The 15,920-nt window shown below is 57.5% G+C and overlaps 1 protein-coding gene across 6 annotated transcripts in view; it reads left to right on the forward strand.

Annotated features, from left to right (window-relative positions):
* Nucleotides 1–14,490, forward strand: part of Atp2b3 (ATPase plasma membrane Ca2+ transporting 3) — a 58,669-nt gene extending 44,179 nt beyond the window's left edge. For 2 of the 6 annotated variants that reach the window (XM_063246557.1, XM_063246558.1), the window contains 2 exons: nt 3,501–3,654; nt 11,532–11,756. In XM_063246557.1, coding sequence (XP_063102627.1) covers nt 3,501–3,654; nt 11,532–11,557 — 180 coding nt within the window. In that variant the 3' untranslated portion in view covers nt 11,558–11,756. Of the gene's footprint in view, nt 1–3,192; nt 3,235–3,500; nt 3,655–11,531 lie in introns of those variants that run through there. The other 4 variants (XM_063246555.1, XM_063246556.1, XM_063246560.1 and 1 more) reach the window with 3 other exon arrangements.
* Nucleotides 14,491–15,920: the final 1,430 nt, after the last annotated feature.

The raw sequence follows: 15,920 nt of genomic DNA on the forward strand, positions 1-15,920 counted from the left end.
GAGACTTTGCCCACACAGGGGCAGACAAGTAGCAGCAGCTTTGGCCTGCCCTCTGCCACTGCAGCGTGCCTGCCGCTGGCCATGGCTCTGGATGGCCTCCTCGACACCTACCTCGGCAGCCAGGTGCCCCAGAGCAGGCACGGGGGCTGACGGACACTGTGTAGGTGACAAGTGGCCATCTGCTCTGCTTGGTGGGACCCGCCCCGGCTTGTGGGCACATGGCATTGCCCAGATGTCAGGGCTGGCCAAGACTAGGCCACTAGCCACAGCCCCTGTAGTCACATGACCACAACTCCAGCCCAGCAGCAGGCGCTTGAGAAAGCTTCACAACAGCCTGTGTGCCTGAGCTGTGCGGCTCTTGGCCCCTGCCTCCCAATGGCTGACTTCTTTCCAGAATGTTCCACACTTGGCCAATTCTCTACATGCTTCCCTTGAGCCTTCTGCCATCACACTGTCCCTACTCCCCAGCCTGCAAGGCCTCCTTTCTCTCCATCCTCCCGGCTTCCCGGTCACCCTCTGGGGGTGACACTGACCCTGTGGCCCTGGTGGCTCGCTTTCTGTCTGTGTCTCCATCATCCCTTGCCCTCACTATGGCAGCCTCACCTCCTGCCCAGCCCCCGGTCTGTCCTGCTGACAGGAATGGCCTTAGGAGGGAGGGAGGAACCTCTGGTGGCCCATCAGGTTCCCTGGGCCCTGTCATATGGCAGCCTCACCCCTCCCCGCAGCCCCCAGGTGACCCTGGCCATCTCGCTACCTTATTCTCCTGCGAGGCCCTGACCACCTTCTCCTGGGTGACACTACCACTGGCCCTGACCAGGGTCCTATCAGCTTAGGCAGAGCCACACCCAGCTGAGTCCGGCTTGGGAGTCTGCCTGGACAATTTCCAGGGCAGATCTGAGGCCACACCCCTCCAGTGTCTACATCCAGCCTGCCACATACAGCCAGTGGCATGATGGGGACCTCTCTTCCCAGGGAACCCAGCTCTCCACATCTCCCCTGCCTTGCTCCTCTGATGCTGCACTCTGCCCCGGACTGGCAAAGCTGTCCCCATTGTTCTGAGGGTGAAGTCTGGAGTCCTGACTGTGGCCCACAAGGCCTGACAATACCTTGTGCCCCTGGCTCCCACGCTGGCCACCACACTTCTCCGCCTGCTTGCTGCCGAGGGCCCCTGTGTGTGTGCAGTGCCAAGCCTGATGACACCTTTCCATGTCCATCCCCCTGCCAGCCTGGGGCCCTGAGTCCTTGCATGTCAAAATGCTGCACAGTCCCCAAGACCACGGCCAGGGAATGGACCCCTATGGGGTGGGGGAGGCAGTACCAAGGAAGTCCAGCACCCCAAGGGCCTCCACCAGTAGGGCTGGTATCCTGAGCGCCTCTCCTAGCCAGGAGCTAGAGGGAGCCCCGGGGTGAGGGAGACAGCCCCTGGGGTCTCCTGTCCACCAAGATGTTAATGCTTCCAGCCGCTCCCACAGGACAGGACAGGTGCGCCGCAGGGACTTTCTTCTTGTTTCTTAAAATAAATATTTAGGTACAAATTTAAACCTAAGAATGTTAGAAAGAAAGTAGCCCCTGTGTCTCTCCAGCAGCCCTCTGAGCTGGGGTGGGAATGGGGGCTCTTGTCTGGAGGACTGCAGTTCTGCCACAGAGCCCAGGGCTGGCCTGAGCCCGGGACAGGCACAGCAGGACCGCGCTCCCCACAGGCCCATTTCACTTCTGTCTGCGCAGCACGTGGCAGTGTTGGCCTGTGCACCAGCTGGGACAGCAGCCCTGCCCCCATCAGGGGCGTCAGTGGTGACCTGGCCATCTGTGTGTGTTGTGTTTCATGTGCCTGTGGGCTCCTGGGTGCTCCTGCTGTCCTGTCGGTCAGCACACACACATACGCTTCAGCAGTGAGGCAACGGTGCCCCAAGGGAAGGGACGGCCCAAGGTCATCAATGAGAGCCAGAGGCCTAAGTTCCTGGGCCTGCCCCTGAGCACCCTCCTAAGATTTCTCAGTTTCATGAACCACATGATTGTTCCCCAGATTTCAGAGGCCTCCATGAAGTTTTCTGTTGCTAAGCAACGCACTACCTGCTCTCACCATGGGTCCATAGTGACACATCAGAGCACCAGGCCTTCCTGCCCCAGCCTTCCGTTCTTGTACATATGACGGAGCTCTCTAGCTCGCCCCCAGCCTAGGGCTCGGGCTTCCAGTCAGAGGGGAGGTGGCAGTGGCAGTGTGTTCAGTGATAGCAATCCCATGGGGCTTCCATGCAGAGCCAGGGGAAGTCATAGGAAAGGCATGTGTCCTATCACCTGTCACTTTTGCCACATTAACAGTCCTCCCTTGAGAGAGACTCATCTCCATAGCCCAGAAACCTTAAACTCCAGCTGGGAAACCCCCCACAAGAGACCTAGATGGCCTCTCATCCACCATCGTCCCTTCCCCCACCCCACCCAGGGTGCACAGTCACAGCATGAGGTCCCCTGGTCCTCAGCAGATGGAAGGGGTGCTGAGCAGGTGGAGTAAGGTGATGAGACTTGGCCACACTACATTGGAGGTGGAAGTGACATCCATCTGCATTTTGGCTGGGGTGGGGAGTACTGAACACTGAAGCTGCCTTCTTCCGAGACCCATGTCAGACACCCAGATGAACCTGGTGGCTACCACTCAGCCACAGCAGGGCTTGGGGTGGGTGGGGCAGGCAGGGAGGATGCTTTCAGCCCCAGGAATGCACACGCTTCGCTGCTTATGTTATCCAGCGAACTCCGTGGTACTCTCGGGAAGTCAGAACTACCCTCTCTAAGGCCAAAATTTGTCCCCATCTTGAGACCAAAGTGCCACTGCCAGTCAAAGGTGGAGTCCAAAACACAGAGACACTGGGTTTATCCTCAGGGCACTCACCTTGGCAGACTCAGTTCCCTTCCAACTTTGGGAAGCTTAAAGGGTAGAGACAAAGCAGAGGCGAGCTCTGCCCCTGAATCGTCCGAGCGGCCACGCCTGTGGGTCCAGGGAGGGCTTCCTAAGCCTGAGCCTCCACTGGTGTGTGTGGGGGCTCCTTGGTGGAAGCAGGGTGCTGGCATCCCATATCACAGTGGAGTGGGCTGATGCGGGACGGGACGGGGCGGGGCCAGTGCAAGGCGCCCCCCCCCCAGGGATGCAGCAAGCAGCAGCCCGGAGAGCCTGTCCTAACGGCACGTCGTGTCCCTCAGGTGTGTTGGGGCCGTAGAAAAGGTTGAGAGCTACGGAAGTAGAATAACAGAGTACTGACAGATGCAGGTACTGACTGGCGAGTGGCGCGAACGCACATGACTCTTTGCGACACGTGTCACCGTCCCCATGACCACTAGGCATCTGCCCAGCCCAAAGCACTGGCAGCTCCTGGCGAGCAGGGCGGGCCCAGCTGGGGCTTCGCTGTGGCGACGTGCCCGTGTGCCCACCCCGCCCTCGCCCAGCCCTGCCCCTGCTATAGCCAGGAGTGCAGTGCGAGCCAACCTTTATCTCGTTTTCTCTCCCACAGATGGAGGTAGTGAGTACCTTCAAGAGAAGCGGGTCATTTCAGGGTGCTGTGCGCCGGCGGTCTTCGGTCCTCAGCCAGCTCCATGACGTAACCAATCTTTCTACCCCTACTCACCTAACTCTCTCTGCCGCCAAGCCCGCCAGCGCCGCCGGCAGTGAGTCTTGACTCCTTTTCTCTCATAAATGGCATCTGGGGGAACACAAAGGCCCCGCTCTGCCTTCTCTCTTCCAGTCTTGCATTTCCGCGCACCGTGGCTTTCTGCTCCTTCTCTGCCGCCCCGTCCAGCCCTCCCGCCCGACCCGACGGCGTCTCTCCAAAGCCATATTCTCTGAAATGTACGAACCCAAGGCACAGCCAGGCCTGCCGTCCTTTGCTTTGTTGGGGTTTTTAGTTCGCGTTTAGTGCTCCTCCTGCCACTGATTTCCTTTTCTTGAACTTGCCCGTATGTGCTGACGGTTCTTCATGAACTCAGGCCTCGTCCGGTGGCGTCTGGTGGCGTCTGGTGGCGGGGGAGGGGGGTCTCGCTCGCTCGCTCGCTCAGTCGCGTTGGATGCTGAGGGTCAGGGAGGCGCCCAGCCTGGGGCCAGAGTGGGTGACACGTGCCTGCCGGGTGTGCAGCATCGTTTACAGCTGAAGAGTCCAGTCCACCTCTTCGGGACGAAAGCAGCAGTTTCCAGCATGTTCCTTGAGAGGTGGCTTCCAAAGGATGCCACTGTCACCAGTCCCTGAGAAGTAGGGCGGCCACCCTGCCTTGTGTTCCCGAAGCACCTTTGCTCTTTCCAAACAGGCCACGGGGCTGCCAGGTCTCAGCCCGACCTGGGGTGTCCTTGCCCCATTCCTCCGAGGAGCCCGGAGAAATCCTCCCTTCCGCACCTTTCGAACTCGGGGCGGTCCCAATAGGCAGAAACTTCCCTGACCGCTTACATCTTTCCACAAAGACAAAGCCAAGGCCAGTAGACCTCGGACCCGCTACCCTCCGCTTCCCCCAACAGGAGACAATGTGGGGAACCAGGTGGAGTCCCCTCTCCCCAGGGGAAGCCCACTTTTTGTAACGAACTCAGGTTTCAAAGAGCAAACGCTAGACCTTGGAGCTCGAGCCCAGAGCCCTGCCGGCGTGCCACCTTTCTGCTCCTTCCAGTGGCCACCACGCCACCCCTAACCACGCCTTCTTCCCATCACAGACGCTTCCAGTTTCTTTTGGCTTTCTTTTTTCTTTCTTTCTTTTTTTTTTTTTTTCATTTTTTTCTTTTTCTTTCTTTTTTTTTTTTTTTTTTTTTTAGGAAATGGCAAAAGGTCCCCAGTGGGGGGCACCCCTCTTGCTTAAACTACTCTTTCGGGCCACTCAGCCCTTTAAGGAAAAGATGAGGGCCACCCTGGGGACAGCACATTCGTGCCTGCCCGCACACCCCTTTCTCCGGCTTACCCATCTGCCCACTAGGCCACCCTCCGGGGGCCACACACATTGGCTGACACCCGGCCACTGGAGGTTCTGCGGGGTCACTTACACACCGAACACTGTGTGGCCCTCCAGCAGACCTTGGCCAGGCCTCGGGTGCACACTGCAGCTTCTTTCCTGAGAACTCAGGGCCAAGATGGGTGAGGGGTCCTCCCCCTCCATGGTTTTCTTTCTCATCTGTGTTTCCTGTCTGTCCATCTGCCCACCTGTGGACTTAGGGGAAGGCAGCTGACAGGGCCCTATCTCGTGCCCCTCACACCTTTTCCACAGCTCTGGCCTGGTCCCACCAGGGCCAGGCCAGCCTTGGTGACACTCCTATCCCAAGTCTCCACTCATTGGGTGGCACCTGCGGCCCTGGGCTGGGGGCAGCCTCTCTCTCTCTCTCTCTCTCTCTCTCTCTCTCTCTCTCTCTCTCTCTTCTCTTTCTCTCTCTCTCTCTCTCTCTCTCTCTCTCTCTCTCTCTGGCTTCCAGCACTCTCCCCCCTCTCTGCTTCCTTCCTCCCGCAGCCATCTGTCCCTCCCTTCCCATCTCCGGAGCCCTGCAGCGTGGTAAGTAGAGTAGCGTGGGAGGACACTGCCCTTCCACCCACCTCGAGCCGCTCCCAGGGCCCTGGGGCCTTCTGAGGGGACCGGGGAGGGCACAGTGTTCCAGGGACCTCTCAGGCCCATCCCGCTAGGCAGCAGCATCTCAGCAAGGACTCCGGGCAGGGAGATGCTGGCTGGGCACCTGCTTCGGGAAGCCACAGAGTGAAGCTGCTTGTGCTATCACCACTGCATGGCAGATCGCTTTAGGATTCAGAATTCAAGCCCCACTCTTAAGTTTTAGGGGGCCCAAGAAATTCCTGAACCCAGCACTCTCATCTTATGAGTCAAGGGAAGACAGGTGCCCACAAAGCCCAGGAGCTGCCCATGGCTCTGTAGGCAGCCGTGTCTGGCAAAAGGGACAGCTCCACCCTCCCTTGTACCTTGGAACTTTCTAGAAGACCAGAGCTGCTCAGAAGGAAGGCACGGTGAAAGCTCTGACTGAGCACCCCAGACACAAGGTAGTGGTGTATGCAGTGGTGTGGTCACAAGCTAGTGGCCAGGCCCAAGCATGCCATGAGTCTTGGGGCTCCTAGGAAAGCCACAGTTCCAGCCATGCACAATGTTCTGTCCTCTTTGCCTGCCCCAGGCCCCAAAGGAGGCCCGGGACACTGAAGGGGCCCCCAGAGAGAAGGCCAGTAGCCTCATGTCCTGCGGCAAGTGGCTGGAGGGAGACGGTGACCAGGCTCCTGGGCTCTGGTAGCACCTGTGCTGCATGTGCACACATCCTCCACTGCTTCCAGACTTAGGGGTGCTAGCACCGAGCCCACAAATCGCACTGTCACACTGTACCTGCTACAACCCTGACTCCCAGCTCCAGGATGGCCTCTGTGCCCTCGCCCTGCTCCCAGCTACTTCTCCTCCTGGCCTAGGGTGCAGGGCCACTGCTGTCTCCACAGAGCCTCTAAGGCCGGGGTGGCCCTGAAAACTAGGGAACTTCAAAATCCTGTTCCCCACCAGAGCGTCTAGCAGGCACCTCTTCCCAGCCAAGCACACACTTGTGCTGAGGCTGCCAGAGTCTCAGCATCTCCCCACTTGGTGCCAACAGCTCCAGGTATCCTTGGAGGTGGGGTGTTGTGGTCGCTGGGACTAGCTCAGGTAGAAACGGGAGCCTTGCATCCTGGTACCACCAAAGCCTCTCTGAGGGCTCTGGTGGCTCAGGGAGGTCCCATTTTATCCATTTTCAGTGGGGACACAGACATGCCCAGCCACCCCCAGCCACACCCCCAAAGCCTGTTCTCTAAAGGCCCACTGTGATGGCTCTCTCACCCCAACTGGCAGCTGAGCCCACCTGTCCCTCCTGCGACAGTCCTGGGCCTCTGCACTTGAATGCGCACGGGCTGGCTCCTGACTCAGCCCAGCACAGGGCAGGCAGCCCTGTTTGATTCCCTGTGCCAGAGGGGGTCCTGCAGGTGCTGAGTTTTGACTGACGTGTTTCCACGAGTCACAGCCCTGATGTACTGCAGCTGGCCTTTCTGTCCAATGGGACCAAATGTCACCAGGTGAGCTGCCACAGCTCAGCTTGGACTCAGCTCTCTGGAGCCTGTTCAGCACCCATGCAGGCCCACGGGGAGGCAGCTGGCCAAGTGAAAGCCCTCTTGCTTTGTGCAATTGGCACCATTGCCAGGAGGTGAACTGATGTCGAACAGAATCTCCCAGCCGGGTTTCTGGGAACAGTGTATTGGCTTTTCTCACAGATATGGGACAGCATGCGGCCCGCTTCCTCCGCACTGGGAGAAGCTAGGGGTGCCCTGGCCTGTGCAAGGCCTTCCTGGAACTATGGGCTCGACCACAGAGAAACAGGCACCTGGGAATTCTTAAAGCACGTATCAGTGAAGCTTGGGAACCCCAGGAGTCCCACTCTGAGCCCTTCCCAGCATGCACTGGGAGCAGAGGCTCATGACAGGCAGGGCTTCCTCCTGTGCCCTTCCTTGTCCAACCACCTGATCAGCCTGGGCACAACTACTAATTTCCAGAGCACAAGCCTGGACTCTTGTGGTCCCGGGCACACCGGTTACACATGGGCAGGATGGGAGGCAACTGTCATAAAACTTGCCAGTGTGTACAAAGCTGTCTTTAGTGTCCACCTTGGTCCCTCTGTGAAAGGGGACACTCTGGAGTTCATATTTCCATGTGACACCCCATGAGCAGGAAAGGGGCTTCCCCCTGGCCGCCCCCCAACCGAGAGGAAGGAGGCCAAAGGCGATTTCTGCCGCATCACTGCCCCCAGAGAGAGTTCCGGTAGGAAGGCAGTGGAGGCCTGGAGGGGTCCCCAGCACCCCAGCAGCAGCGGGCGGCAGGCTTGACGGCCAGCTAGGAGCTGGGAAGAGGAAGTGCAAGCAGGCAGGCAGCTTCTGTCGCTCCCGTCACCATCGCGGCTCAGGGGCCTCTACTTCTCTCTCCTTTCGCTTCCTTTTTCTTCTTTTGCTGGGGCAGGCGTCTCCTGGGTCCCTTGCTTGTCCCCCTGCTTACACCCTTGCCACGTCCCCTCCCTACCCGTCACCGGAGACCTTCTGAGGACAGATGGGTACTCCAAGGCCCTGGGTGTGTCCTTCAGAGGCTGTGAGGATGGACATTTCAGCCGAGTTAAGCATGAGGAGAGAGGCCAGCCATCATCATCTGCAGTGGTCTAGGGCGGGGAGGCTCCTACTGGGAATGTTCCAGAACAAGTCCAGCCAGCTGATGACAAAGAAGTGGGGGGAGAGCCTCAGGAAGACAGGGACCAGGGAGATGAGTCCCTGATATTTTGTAGGGGGATATTTTGTAGGGTGTTGGGGTTCTTAGTGAACCCCACAGACAAACCTCTGCCCTGGAGGAAAATGTTCTAGCAGTAGGTCAAGTGGGCATGAGAGTGCTTGAGGGGACAGGAAAGTGTTCGTTGAGGTAGGAGAACATTGTAGAACACCCAGTGTGCACCATGGCCTTTAGCATTTTGAATGCTATGATAGCTGTGTGTACCTGCATGTCCTTCCCAGGGCCTGCCCGCACCTGGCTCTGTCCCCTTCAGCCTGCCATGCTGAGAACAGATAGGGTAGCTGACAGCAGACCCCACCCCGTGGAGGACTTCTGGGGGCACTGGCGAAAATAAAGCACTAGCAGCCCCTCCAGGTCACCAGCACGGAAAGTGGGGCAGCAGCTTCAGGGATCTGTGGGCCTGGGCCTAAGATGGGATGCAGCGGAGACGGCAGGGCAACATCGCCTCACAGTGCCACCAGCCCACAATGCCTGTCCCCGCAGACTGCTCTGATTTCTTAGAAACTACATTACATGAAGGTGGCATTCAGAGAGGGCCAGTTGTCACCTTCGAGAATGTTTCAAGTCAGGTTGATGAGCAACAGGGTCTGGCTCTGTGGCCAGCAAGAGCTTGGAACTGACCCTAGGAGAAGGGACAATGCAGGCCAGTGCAAGAACCTTAGCCAGAACCCTGAGCCAGGAGATGTGTGCCAGGCACTGAAGAGAGAGGGGCAGTGTGGCCTCTTGGACCCCAGGTGACAGTGGGGACAGGAGGGGCATGGGCCATGCTGACAGCACAGCTTGTGAGCTCAGCCCAGGACCCCAGTGCTGGGAACACTGCCCCAGCCTGTGGCATCCAGGATACCCCAACTACCAAGGCCCCAAGCCAGGCCTCCAGGATGGGCCTCTTACGAGCATTCACTGGTTTTCAGGGAGCCTGTTTCCCAGAAGCTGCCTGCACCCTTCCACCTTTGGGGAGACCCTTGTCAAGCCATCTTTTAAAGCCCCAGATCCGAGTAGAGGAAATAGGCTGGAGGACGCTGAATCAACATCAGCTGAAAAACACACATGATGACTTGGGCTGGGCTTCAGACACTCCCAGGGCTGCTCGGGCTGTGCCCAGCAGATGACACTCAAGGCGCACCAGGGCATGGGGTGGGGCCACAGCAGAGGTGGAGGCGTGGGGAGGGAGCAGGCACCACCCCATGCCCTCGGCTGCCCTTTGCTGGGAAGGACTTTGGAATTCAGCCAGGTGCAGTGAGACCATTGGACAGGTTTGAGCAGGGGCCTGAGCATGTGACCCTGGACCAAATGAGGTCACTGGCCTGGCAAGGAGAAGGGTGTGGCCAAGGTCATGGGTACATTAGTGTTGAACTTATGAAATGCACTGAAGGTCCAGGGAAGCTGCGTGCAGCTTTCCCTCTCTGGTGACTTGATACACCGGACAGCAACATCCCAGGCCTGGCCCGGAGGCCCCCACCTGTGGGGCTACATCTGAGCTGACTGTATCCGTCCTCATTAAAACTGTTCAGGGATTCTCAGTATACGTGTTATCCCTATTTCAAAAACCTTTCTGGGATAAAGCTTGAGAGAGAGTGGCTGAGCATCTGTAATCTAGCAGATGCAGCTTTGAGGTGGGCATGGTGGCGCACGCCTATCATCCCAGCACCAGGGAGACTGAGGTAGGAGGATCATGAGTTCAAGGCCAGCCTGGGCTACACAGTGAGGCTCTGACTCAAAAAAAAAAAAAAAAAAAAAAAAAAAACAGAAATAAGAAATATGAAAATAAAAAGATGTAGCTTCACCAAGTCCAGGAAAATCCCAGGTGAATTTCAGATGTGGAGCTAGAAAACTCGGATTCTGTGGGGCCTCTGGCTCACTTTCCTGCACTCTGAAGACTGATTTAGGAGCTGGGTTTGTGCCGTCCACACTCTGGGGGGCTGAAAGGGGTTCCCTTGTAGCCAGGGTGATTCACTGTCGAAGCTGGGCTTTATAGGTCAGTCTCTGTTGCAACTCCTGTGGCCCAGCAGCAGCACGGCCACACCTAATGAATGGCTGCAGCCTTGTGCCAATAAAACTTTATTTACAAAGCTGGCAGAAGGCTAGAGTTAGCCTTCAGGCCAGAGCTGGCTGGCATCTTATCTAAAGCAAGAAGCCAAGTCCCAGGCCTTGGACCTGGAAAACACACCAGCTCTCTTAACATGTTTGCCCCTCACATAAGGGGGGGGGGCTCCTTGGGACCCGTGGATCCCACAGGGAGGGCAGCTGGCTGTGTCTGCAGCTGTCGTCAGGCCGGCTGGCAATGGCCCACCAGAAGCCACCCTTGAGGGCATGTGAGCCGGGCCAGGGCAGAGGGCCCAGTAGCGGGGCAGTTGTGCTGCTCTGGTGTCTCGAAATGGACCAAGCATGGCAAAACTGGGGAATGTCAGGGTGGAGGAAGGCATGGGGTAAGAGAAGCTAGAGGAGCAGGCAGCAGAGATCTGATGGTGACGTAGCTGCGGCATGGGGCTGAGGAGACCCAGCGGCCTGGGCAGGGCAGGTGTGGCATGTGTGGCAATCACCACAAGGACCGTGCAGCCTTGCTGTGCAGGTGGGGGACCAAGGCCAGGGCAGGGTGGGGCGCACAGAGCAGGATGGAGGAGGTGGGGCTGGGGCAGCTGGGGAGGTGGAATAAAGCCAGGCAAGAGCAATGTCAGGGGGCCTTGAGAAGTTTCCAGAAGTGAGAGGTCAGCTGTGTTGGGCGCACCTGAGGGATCAGTGAAGGTGAGGTTAAAGAGGGTCCCAGCCTCAGGATGGGTCTGGGCACGGCAGGAGCTGGCTGCAGCCATAGGAGCTGAGGGACGGAGGCAAGGTCCCTGGATGAACTTGGGGAGAGCTGTGCCATGGAGGCCAGTAATGCCCGGGACCAGGCCCCGTCCCTCCCCACAGGGTGCCACAGACTGTTACTAGGACACCACCCTCCCCACACTCTCCCTGGTTTAATCTTCTCTGGTTTCTACCCGACTGGAATTCAGACCGGGCAGAGACCCAGGGGCCACGGCAGGGCCTGGGGAGGTAGCAGGCGAGAACTAGGCCAGCCGCTTCCTGCATGCAGGTACTATCGCCAAGTCCGAGGCCCAGCCCCGCGAGCCCCCTGCCCATCGCCCCCCGGATATGCACACCCCTCATGTGATGGCACCCAGCCACTGACTGTCTCCTTTCCTCTCCTTGCCTTCCCACCTCCCACCCACCCCCGCCCTGCCCCTCCCCCACCCCTCCAGATCCGGGTGGTGAAAGCATTCCGTAGCTCGCTCTATGAAGGCCTGGAGAAACCGGAATCCAAGAGCTCCATCCATAACTTCATGGTAACGCCCGAGTTCCTGATCAACGACTACACACACAACATCCCGCTCATCGATGACACGGACGTGGATGAGAACGAGGAGCGCCTGCGGGCCGCCCTGCCCCCGTCCCCCAACCAGAACAACAACGCCATAGACAGCGGCATCTACCTGACCACGCATGCCACCAAGTCAGCTACCTCTTCAGCCTTCTCTTCCAGGCCCGGGAGCCCGCTCCACAGCGTGGAGACGTCGCTCTAACCAGGACTCCTCTCGGTATTACGCACATTTGGACTCACACACAGTTGCACACGCACGCGCGCGCGCACACACACACACAGAAGGCAGCCTGCACACTTGCAAAAGAGGGAGACCACTACAGCGGCTGAAGACTTTTCTCGGCATGGCATTTGCAAGAAGCCAAATCCATTCGATAAGGGTACAATCCGTCAGCCTTCTCAGCCCAGACCGGGGCGCAGGGCTGGGGGATGAGGGAGAAGATGAGGCAGAGAAGCTTCTTCCACAAATGGGAGGAAGAAAGGTATGAACACACCTACGCTCACCTTCTATCTACAGATGCGTCTCTCTTACCGGCAGTTACGTCAAGTGGGCACCGCTTGGGCTATGCCACGGGCAGGGCAGCTCTGGGCTAGTTGAGCGCTGTGACACCCTCAGAGGAGCCATCCACCTCACCCAAGGCACGGCAACCACGCCTGTGGGCGGCAGCGGGGGCACTGCCTATACAGGCCACCAGAGGGAGCTGCCTGCAAACATACCCACAACCACAACTGACCACCGCAGTGCACAGGGCCTGCCGCAGTCTGCAGTGTGTGCGTGTGCGTATATATATGTGTGTGCGTGCGTGCGTCTATATGCATATACATATATATACACGATGAGATGCATAGTTCAAGAATAAGGAGCTATTTATTGGCATGATATTTCCATTCCTCTTATCAGGTGTTTTCCTTTTGAGATTCCATTGTTGAATGTAGCAAGGTTTTTTTCAGGGACGCAGGCTGCAAGAACATTTTCCTCCCTAGCCCCATGTCCCTCAAGATCCGCTGCGCCACTGCTGCCACAGCCTGGCTCTGACAAAACACCCAAGGAGGAGGTATGGGGAGGGGTGCCCCAGGCCAGGAGGCCTTACCAGGGGAACATTTGCACTTCGAGATCCTGCATAGAGAGGAGAAAAACCTTGCCATGGAATTATCACTGCAAAGGAAAATACTAAAGTCTTGATGAGCATGGTCCCCTCCCATAGACATGTCTAGTGCAAGCCCTGTGTTGTGGCCCACAGCCTGGAGAACACAAAGCACCCTGTGCAGGGGGCACCCTACCCCGCCCGCCCCACCTGAGCAGAGCATGGACTCCAAACCCTGGTGCCCACGGTCAGTCAAGCAGAGCTGGCCCACCTGGTGCCAGGAGCCTGTTGAGGAAGAGCCCGGAGGTTGCCTGGGGCACAGTCTGGACTCCAGACCCCTGGCAGCCTTGGCAGCCTGGCTGGACTTTCGTGTTTAGCAATGCCAGGAAGTGCTGATGGGACCACCCCAGTGTCTGCTGCACATGGGCAGTGCCACCTGTCGGGAGCTTGCTTCCAAGCCCAGTCATCTCATCCAGAGGACAAACTCGAGCCACAAAGACACAGTCTTGAGTTCAATGCCATTTCTGGCAAAGCCGTGTGGAACAATGCCATTCGGTTGCTGTCATAATCACTCACATCACACCAGTGGCTCTTCTAGGCCCACTGTGGCTGGGTATGGGGCAGCAGGGCTCAGGTTTGCCCAGGTTGGAGAGGCTCTCAGCAGGCACCTCTCCTGGCTGTGTGGGCACCCAGCATGACAAACCTCAGTTTCTCCAGGTTGAGTGATAACTTAAGAGGAAAATGCAAAGAAGGCAGAGGTAGAGGGTCCCAATAGCCACTGTCCTCCTGGCCTCCAGGCGACAGGCCTCTTCTCCATGGATTGCCAAGCCTCTAGGTCTGTTGCAGTAATGCCAGTGACATGGGCAGCACTTTGCCCATGAGGGCCCTTGACCTTCTGAGCTCATGGCCTTCATACTTCATAAAGAGAGGGGCTGGGGCTCAGCTGCAGACTGGTGCCCTCAGGAGCCAGGCCTGTCACCTGCACCCCGCACTGCCTCCCCAGCATCTGCCCAAAGCCAAACAGAAACACGCTTGGTGGCCACCATTCCCACGAAAGCTGCGTCACCCTTGAGCAGCAGTAGTCAAATCTTGGGCAAAAGAATTTCAGTTTGAAAGCAAATCCCACTTTAAAATGCCAGCTACAGATAACTTAAGCCATCCCTTTTTTCTAAAGGGCACATTGAGAATGTCACCCATTTGTAAATTGTTCCCTGATGTCTTTGTTTAAACCGCCACGACCTGAAGGGCACCTCCGTCTCCAGAGGGTCTTCATGTTCCAAATCGTGTGTCAGTCAGAGGGGGTCACCTGCGGACAGCCATGCTCCTGGGCTTCTTCCCATCCTCTGTTGTAGATAGAGCAAACCCTCACTGCCGCCGTGTCCTGTTGCTTGGTGCCAATGTCGCCTGTGTGGTCCCTAGGGTGCCTTTGAGCTGGGCCATGGGGTGCGCAGAGGGGCGCGGTGGACTTGGGATCTTTCGCTCTGGTTCTTGTACAGTCTTCAGGCCGAGGGACTCTCTCACTGGGAGGCCCTCTTTCTAAGCATTATATTATCCGGAATGGCTTGGTCAACTGTGTTCAGTTAATAAATATGTTTTACATTTTTATCTGCCTGTTACAAAGATGAACAAAAAATATCTCAATGAGGAAGACCACAGATGCATACTAATTTAAAGTCTGTAGTTGAATTTCCTAACGTAAAGAATAGACCAAAATTTCTGTGTATAAAAAAAAAATGAAAGGCTCTTACAACCGTGGTCTGGGTAACGTGTGTGATTCATTGTTTGGTGGAGTCTCCTATGGAACCAGAAGTGCCTTCGGGGCTCTGGGCCGAAGCCACGGGCCTGGCACACTGCTGCACTGCTGGGTCCTCTGCAGAGAAGCGGCAAGCCTACCTGTGGGGCATGAGGTGACAGGTGACCCACTTTGGGACTTGCTTGACTGCAGTGAATGTCAGGCCAGTGCCCTCAGATGACACAGTTTAGCACCAAAACACAGCACACTTGTAGACTCATTTTCTTTAACTGAAATAAGTTACACGTCATGAGCCGAGTGTAGAGTACCCCAGTACTCAGGGGGCTGAGGCAGGAGTGCTGCCACCACACCCAGCAACCCTCAGCCATTTCTACATGCCCCACCCAGTGGCATCGAACACCATCGCCACTGTCTACGTTCAAGACTTTAACCAAATTCACAGGGTCCTCAGGAACCAGCTCCCTGCTCTTCCCTGCAGCCCCAGCCTCCAGCCTCCATCCTCAGGTGTGTCTGTGAACTTGGCTGGCCCTAGTGCTGTCACAGCAGGGCCCTCATGGAGGGCATCAGACTGTCCCTTTGTGACTGGCTTGGATGGGTCATTCATGTCGCATGGGTTGGCAGAGGGAGTGACGTATCACATGGGGATGGGCCACCCTTGTTTATCATCACTCCCAGTGGGACACTCAGTGGTTCCCACCTTTGGGCCAGGATCACAGGGCTCCTATGAGCTTGGATGCCCACGTAGCACTGGGCCCCAGCCTGCCACTCACTGGAAACAGTCATTTGCCTAGCAGTGGCCCGGCTAGGTCCCCTGACAACTCTGACCACCATTTACCATGCCCAAGTGCAGGCAAGAGGACCCCAGTCAGGTACCCTCTGTACTCCAAGCCAGAACACAGCCCCAGGCCCTCACTCATTCCCGTGCACCACGTCCTCCTCATTGCATGGGCTGCCACTTCCCAGCTGCACACGCCACCCTTCACAGCTACCAGCACAGGGAAACATGTGCCAGGGCAGCAGCTGAGAAAGGAAATAGGCTCCCCAGACATCCTGGGGCTGCCACGGTGGACTTCGACTGCCAGTGGGAAAGAGCCGAGCAGAGCCGGTCATGGCGGCAACATGCCTGCAATCCTAGCCCTCAGGGGCTGAGCTCGGGGCCAGCCTGCACTACAGGGTGAGCTGTCCTTTCAAAAAACAAAACAACATTTTTTAAAGAACCAGAAATGTCTCCCCTGCTGGGTTGGGGAAGTCCCAGCTCAAGGTGCTGGCGGCAGGGCCGAGGCCCGCATTGCCTGCAGGGCGCAGCCTCAGGCTCAGGGCAAAACAGCAGTGGCTCCAGATCTGTGTCTTGTCTTCTGGTGGCGCCAGCGATGTTTGGCATTCCTTGGCTGGCAGACCTGTCACCCCAGGCTCTGCCTGTCTCCAAGTGGCC

Source organism: Cavia porcellus, unplaced genomic scaffold, assembly GCF_034190915.1.
Source record: "Cavia porcellus strain 051 isolate PalLab524CR breed Dunkin Hartley unplaced genomic scaffold, mCavPor4.1 scaffold_3, whole genome shotgun sequence".
In the NCBI taxonomy this organism is placed as follows: Eukaryota; Metazoa; Chordata; class Mammalia; order Rodentia; family Caviidae; genus Cavia; species Cavia porcellus.